The 7,586-nt window shown below is 45.3% G+C and overlaps 2 protein-coding genes across 2 annotated transcripts in view; both read left to right on the top strand.

The window, feature by feature from the left end:
- LOC135812334 (protein lin-7 homolog C-like) overlaps positions 1–4,894 on the top strand; it is a 13,054-nt gene extending 8,160 nt beyond the window's left edge. The window contains exons 7-9 of the mRNA XM_065325714.1: positions 2,171–2,225; positions 3,405–3,440; positions 3,896–4,894. Of these exons, the coding sequence (XP_065181786.1) occupies positions 2,171–2,225; positions 3,405–3,440; positions 3,896–3,993 (189 nt within the window). The 3' untranslated portion in view covers positions 3,994–4,894. The remainder of the gene's footprint in view (positions 1–2,170; positions 2,226–3,404; positions 3,441–3,895) is intronic.
- A 536-nt stretch (positions 4,895–5,430) lies between these two features.
- Positions 5,431–7,586, top strand: LOC135812332 (uncharacterized). Its single transcript, XM_065325712.1, has 2 exons — positions 5,431–6,132; positions 6,517–7,586. The coding sequence occupies exons 1-2, from the start codon at positions 5,898–5,900 to the stop codon at positions 6,987–6,989; spliced, it is 708 nt and encodes a 235-aa protein (XP_065181784.1). The 5' UTR covers positions 5,431–5,897; the 3' UTR covers positions 6,990–7,586.

Genomic DNA, 7,586 nt, shown 5'->3' with positions numbered 1-7,586 from the left:
TGTTTGTGTGTCTGTGTGTCTGTGTGTCTGTGTGTCTGTGTGTCTGTGTGTTTGTGTGTCTGTGTGTCTGTGTGTCTGTGTGTCTGTGTGTTTGGGTGTCTGTGTGTCTGTGTGTCTGTGTGTCTGTGTGTCTGTGTGTCTGTGTGTCTGTGTGTCTGTGTGTCTGTGTGTCTGTGTGTCTGTGTGTCTGTGTGTCTGTGTGTCTGTGTTTGTTTGCATGTACATGTATGTGTTCGTTTGGGTGTTTCTTTATTGGAGAATGCAACCTTCATTTATTTTGGTCTGGCTATATACTCACTACTATGTGTTTCCTTGGTCTATTGTGTCTTGTGTGCAAATGAGAGGGCAGGTGACATAACATATGGCCCAGAATCTGCGAAAACCAGGCTTAGGGTGAAATTTCACAAAATGACTTTTTCCCATTTTCAGCTTATACTGGGCATAGGGGGTGAGGAAACAAAATATTACAGGTGTGGGTAGACTCATAGTGGTATTGAAAGCATCTAAAACACACCAGGGTATTGTGTTAAAAAATCCAAAAAAACCAAAAAAACACAAAATTGTTATCACAGGAAAGAAATGAAGAGAGATCCACCATGCTGAAGGAAGAGACATGGATGATTTTTGTTTAGGTGACATGACAAGGTAGGCATGTGGGGGCAGGCTTGTTGTGGCCCCTTGGTGCTGCAGGCTGTAGTGGCCATGCACAGTTCTGCATGAATTTTGTTTGCTCCTCACTCAGCACATTCTGGGGCTGAATACATGTACTGGCATGCTCTGGCGCTACACACCACAAGGAAACCCGACTCCAGTTGAGATGGCACCTTTTGAAAGGTGAATCTAGTACAACTGTTCACAAACAAGCAAGAACACAGCCTTTCAACCTGTTCTACTGTTCATAGTAAGCGCATAGTGTGCTGGCGTGCTGCAGTATCTGCTTGGTGCTGACCAGCAAGTGAAATATCAGCACGCCGTACGATCCCTTGCAGCTAGCTGTCCAGCGAGGAAAGTCTCGAGTGGGGGCCTAGCCTCTCGATCTGTTCGCTCATTCGCCTGGCATTCAGTAGCACTTCATCGCCAAGGACTTCAATTCAAAACCGTTTTCACACTGCGCTTCAAGCCTTTTTCCTCGTGAATTTGCTGCAAACGTATGAGCTCCGCTGCGCGCATTCCCTTTGCGTGACGCCCAGAAACAGCTAGTATCTCTGTACTTCGATTGGCTGGATCGATGTCGTCCAGGTTCTCCTCGCTATCGCCATCACGACTCTAACTGGAGACGATTTCTTCACCATATTCCGCAAGCAGCAGCTAGCGCAGAAATTTCGCCATCCCTGAGTGTAGGAAATGGAATCCGTTCGATCAGCTCAAAAACTCTTCGTCGTGACTAGAGGAGTAGCAGGGAATACTCTACCGGAAGCCCTTTGACTTCCCTGACTGCTGAAACCCTTCCTGCCATGACTGTTACTTCTTCAAACAAGCGAGATTCTCTTTGGTTCCACTTCACTGCACTCGATCGTCCACGCGACACAACCTTTTTACAAAACATCATTTTTCTCAAAAAAATTATTTTCACCCTAAGCCTGGTTTTCGCAGATTCTGGGCCATATGATGTGTGGGTGAACTTGGGACAAGTGTGTCAAGTCTGCGCAGATAGTCGGTTGTTCATTTCAATATCGGTATAGCCACCCAGTTGTTCATTTCAATATCGGTATAGCCACCCAGTTGTTCATTTCAATATCGGTATAGCCACCCAGTTGTTCATTTCAATATCGGTATAGCCACCCAGTTGTTCTAGGCCTGACAACTCCATCCGTACCGTTGTTCTGCTTTGACTACTCATGGCGATGTACATGACATTGTTTTTTCTATATTTCATTTCCGGCTATCCAAGAGTGTAATAGTTATCCAAGTAACTGCAAAATGTTGTTGTCATTAAATAGCTTTTGCCGTAATCTGAGAGATTTTTCGAGTTGCACACACTTGGTTTTCCTCCCTTACTGCTGGTGACGAAAATTCTGGGTGTTTATGCTGTGTGTTATATTGTGTGTTTTGTTGTGTGTTTTGTTGTGTGTTTTTGTTGTGTGTTATGGTGTGTGTTATGGTGTGTGTTATGGTGCGTGTTTTTATGGTGTGTTTTGTTATGTGTTTTGTTATGTGTCTTACATCCCAGGCGATTCGCGGAATGTCTCATGAAGATATGGTTCGCACAATGACGCATTCACAGTGTAAGATTGCTATCACCAGTCATACGTAGCCAGCGTTCGGCCCTTATTCCCAATCGAACATGCTTGAACAAGCGGTCACGTGCTCCTGCGTACACCAGTCACCTGGTCACCGTGCCTGCAGGGTACAACTTAGAGCCTGTTTGACCTTTTTTGGGTGCAGTCCTGTCACTCGAGTTGAACTCAAGTTGAACCTGGGTGTGAAAGTTGTCGCCTGCTGGCGCGCTGACTAGGGCCCGGTGTAATATGCCCGAAACTTTGCCGAAAATGCTTTTGGGAAATTCTCATAAACCATGCCGAAAATGCTCCCAAACCTTCCCAAAAATGCTTGGAAAATGCTCGCTTTTTTTGCAAGAATCGCTCTCTACAGTATCTTCATCTTCATCACTGACATCCGAAACACACTCAATAAGAGACTTGCTCGAGTCTGCCATGGTAAACAATTCATAAACTACTCAACAAGAAGCTAACCCATGGAATGTGGAAGTGAAGTTCTTGTTTGGGAAGTTTTTCTTCTCTCAATTTTGATACACAACGGCCAAGTGCTCCGTTTCCCCCAAAATGCTGCATCACGAGCCCAAAGTGCTGGGTTCGCGGATTGTACCGAAAATGCTAAAAAAAATGCCGACATATTACACCGCCTAGCGCTGACCAGGTGATTGGGCACGCGGGAGCACGTGACCGCTTGTTCAACCATGTTCAATTGGGAATAAAGGAGGAACGCTGCATCGCAGCTTTATCGGACCAAAACCAGTCAACTCAGCGGCCAAGAGATTAGAACTTAAGGGCCAATTGCGGTCATCCGTGCTTTTATAAGAACAAAATGGCGCTTTTAACATACAAATCCGCATTTAGTAGGGTGCAGTCACCCAGTTTCGGTGGAAGTGCGCGAGTTCGATTGGGATTAAAGTAGGAAGGGAGCGTCTCAGCTTCCTCGGACCACGACCATTCGACTCAGCACCCCGAAGACTGCAACTGGTGAAAATATGATTTTAGGCTTAACTTCCCCTTTAAGAAAATTATACAACCCAAATCACATCGGTAGACTTAAAACAAAACAGTAATTCAGGTGGTCTATCTTGTTGAAGACTTTTAAAAATTGCTCATGTTCTATAAACTGAAGGACTGAAGCGTTCTCTGTGTTATTCTCCCTGATGTCATGCCCTTGTTCTGTATCTGCAGCGTCTCTGAGAATTGTCGTTAGCTACGCACCACACTGTGAGTATCGGTCTGTTTATTGCTGTGTAGTGTCCTCGAGGGCAAAAATGCGATAATATACTCGAAGAATGACACATTTCAGGCTCTCGACCAAGACCTTGATAATGTTCTTGCTGTATAAGATGTTTTGTGGAGGCTTCACATTCATGTGCCGTGCCTTGGAGGATGCGAGCCATCTAGACACATACTGCAAGTAGCAGGGGTGTCGGAAACGCTATGGTAATAATCGTACCACGTTTTGCCACGATTTCCCCGTGAATCAATAAAAATACACCGTCATCTGGGCTCTAAACTTCCAAAATTTTCGACTACGCCACCCCTTCCACATGAGAAAATTGTACTTCAGATGGCTGGCCGTACAGTACCAGTCAAAAACCCAAAAAGTGTTTGGCACCAGCGGTAGGATTTCATCATTTTCTGACCTCTGACATTGCCGTGTTGTGTTGTGTGTTCAGTATTGGACGGGATATTGAAGACGTTTGAGACACAGCGACGCATATCTGCCAAGCGCCACCAGGAAAAGAGAATGTCCTCAGCATCTGGGAGACAATAGAATGTCCATGGCATCTCGGAGACAATAGAATATGCTAGGTTTCTAGGGGACAATAGAATGTCCTCGGCATCCGTGGGATAATAGAATGTCCTCAGTATCCGTGGGATAATAGCTTCTGGCAAGTGTTCAGTTCACTGCAGCTCCGACGTTACGTTTTTCTGACAATATGGATGCGATTTCAGCAACTTTCACTTGTTTTGGCATGGTTGCGAAAAGCATAAGTTGCGAAATATTTTAGCATCTTTGGGAAAGGGCTACCTACCTGTGTGTGCTTGTGGCCCAAAAGGACCTGTGACTGAGCACCTGTGTATGCCCGTGGCCCTATGCGACCTGCGACCAGTGTTGGGAAGAGTGGACTTGAGAGCGGGCCGGACCAGTCGCTCGACGACTGCATGATTTCGGGGTTCTGGAATTATGTGTTGATGAGTTTCGATCGTGTACCGTGGTTGCTATACATGAAGTGGATAATAGTAGTCTGGCATGGTACAGTGACCTTATCTTCTTTTTTTTAATATTGTTTTATTAATGGCTTTTTCATTTACCTCGAATGGTGTACGATCTGTATCACAATTATTTGTGGGTTCAGCAATAAAGGATATGACATGAAGTGGAGTATTCCTAGTTCCTGTGGAATGCTGTTGAGTGTTGTACGGATTAGTAGTGAGTGGGTAATACTCGTCGGCATGATAGTACCTACGACAGAACTGGTACAATACACTCCTGTCCAACTCCTCTCTGGAGATCTCTGTTACGGTATGCTGGTACAGTACAGTCATGCTAAAAGCTACTGTACATCATTGTACATGACTGGAATGCCGCATTAGTAATAGTGATGCTGCACACGCTCCTGCCCCAGTGCCAGCTCTGGCTCATTCGACAGCGGCTGTTCCACAAGTCCTGCACCTAAGCCTATGGTCGTTTTCCCGACTGGGCTGTCTGGCTGAATGCCAAGCAGCAGAGCATTTGAAGATCCCTCCTAGATCCTATCAACATGTTGACAAGTGGCTTGTCAAATTACGTAATCTCCACGGGAAAGGGGAAAGTACCTAAGTCGTTGAAGGCTGCTTCTCGTCCACATAACCGTCGTTGCGCGAGCTACACGCGCAGATTACACGCAGTGCGCGCAGCACACCCCAGGAAAACCCACTGCAGTCCGGGAGTAGTAAAATACATTACTACTCCCTGACTGCAAGTTAAACATTGGTGTCACGTGCACTGAGTCTACGGAATCTTACACGCATACAATAGGGCTTGAAAGTGCTACGTCACAGCATAGCAACAATTTCAAAAATTCAAAAATTGGATCCACTTGGATCCAGTTTTTGTATGGATCCAAGCACATTTCAAGCGGTCTTGCCCACAGCATGGTGATGTAGCCAGTGAAACTGACTGATTTGGCTACTGGGGGCGGGGTTACAACTGGTGGCGAAATAAAAGTCACACCTGCATGCGACATGAGTGGGTTGCTATGCACCCACATACTTAGGCAATAGCAAAGTCACACCTTAGTGGATCCAAAAATAGAAATCTGATGTCAACTTACTACTCCCTGGCCGTTTTGACGTCATCACTTTCAAGCCCTATACACAGCACTAGATCAACTTTAGTGGCGTAACTGTCGACCCATGGCGTCCCAGACATTTTTCTCAAGACGCACTAGATCGAAAGTTAGGGGCGTAACTGTTTTATCCCAAAACATCCCAAACATTTTCTCAAGAGGAGCTACCACGTCCCTTTTAACAAATGCCTGATAGAGAGTATAAAGGAGCTCTAAGTTAGCAAAAGAAAGTTCAGTTCTCCAAAGTCTCCTTCACTTTGAATTCATTCAAGTACACTTGACCTCTTTCATCAAACCTTACTTATTGTACGTAATATCTGATATCAATATTTGAACAACACTAAATATGGTAGGTGAAAAGTGCTCCACTCCCTCCCCCACTGCCTTGGATGTGTTTGATGTTAGTCAGTCACGTGACGGGCACATAGTCATCGATCCCGTCTGTGATGAGAAGCATGTCGATGGTAGTGGTGATGGCGGTAGTGGAACGTTGTCAGAGAGACGTTCGTATTCCATACCAACCTCCGGAGGACGTATGCAGATGACCGTGGACAAGTTGGTCGAGGAATTATCCAAAACAAGTAAGCGTTCTGTGACCTTGGAACACTGCCGTTCGATTACGTTCGTTTCGTAACCTTCTACGCGATCACTGCCACACAGGCAACTGTTCACAAACAAGCGGTGGGCGTGGTCGTGCCCCCCCCCCCTCCTTACACAAGTCCAGAAGTCAAGGCCGGCCACAAAGTCGGAATAACAACATTGGATAATAAATCCTTTAAACAGAAACTGATAACAAGCAAGAATAGCTGCCTCAAACTGCCAATGTTGCAGAATGCTCTTGTAGATCAATAATTATTCGTTTTTGATACTTTTCCAAATAGTGTGGATACACAAGTATTTTTTAGAAAAGTTGATTAGTAATAATGTTTGTGATTTCTGTTTGTTGTCCTTTCCGTGTTCCCCAGTGAGTGAAAGCCCCAATGGACTAGTGTTTCGATTTCGCGACTGTTCTACTCCAGTCCCATCAGCTTTGTCTGATCCCCGCCAGGAACAGCAGCGGACAACAGTCCGACAATCGGTGGAGATTGGAATCTTGAAGAACTTCACACCTGCAGCCGCGCGAACGTCCCTTGGTGTGCACGTGAACGGGTCGTGGGGTGGCACCTCCCTAGATGTGGCCGCTGCAGGGAGAAAGCTGATCGTCAAAGTACAACTGGCTCTTTCCTTGCCCACCAGCAAGAAACAGGATCGCAGTACAAAAGTTCCAGTTGCGCCCGTACAGCTTCAGTCATCTTCAGTTGATCAAGCTGTAGCATCGCCGCCATCGTCACCGTCACCCTGTGTCCATGCCAGCACGTCTGGTTTTCTGGTCAGCCGAGAAGTCTTGGTATCTCCAGCTTACGCTCTAACAACGCTATTTCAACTGCTTACACTATGAACGATGGGTCCATGATGAACACATCGCACGACGTCATCACCTTCCCGCCTACACACAGAGCGGATGATGTTCACCATTATATTCTCTTGATTTCACACATCTAAGACTGTAAAACCAGAAACCTATCAATACACAATTTGCCTATCTACATGTACAATGACATTGTAATGAATCCTGCACTACTTTTTTGTGACTAGCATATATCAGCTGTAGCAGAACGTTCATTCCCATCTCCGCTTTTAACCATGAGAACTCATTCAAGCATTACAACGTCCCACTGGCTGTGACCAAACTCTATGCTAACTACATGTACTTCATCATCAGGTTTTTATCATCACCCTCCACTCTGATTATCACTGATCCGTTCAGGTTGAATTGTGTATTTTGTGTTCATTATATTTGCGAATATTGCATCAATTGCGTTATTTTCCTGTGCAAAAGGCTTCTACCATGACTAATACTACTGTTGCGTTTCCGTACTGTCGATATTATTGATCTATCAATCATCATTGATCAGTGATCACTTCTGGTAGACGAGTGTAATGGTGTGAGAAACTGAGAACCAAATTTACTTGCCGACCATAGTAAACTATTAGT

This window comes from Sycon ciliatum, chromosome 3, assembly GCF_964019385.1.
Source record: "Sycon ciliatum chromosome 3, ocSycCili1.1, whole genome shotgun sequence".
Taxonomy (NCBI): domain Eukaryota; kingdom Metazoa; phylum Porifera; class Calcarea; order Leucosolenida; family Sycettidae; genus Sycon; species Sycon ciliatum.
The sequence above is the reverse complement of the archived record's forward strand: the minus strand, read 5'-3'. Positions and strand labels throughout refer to the sequence as shown.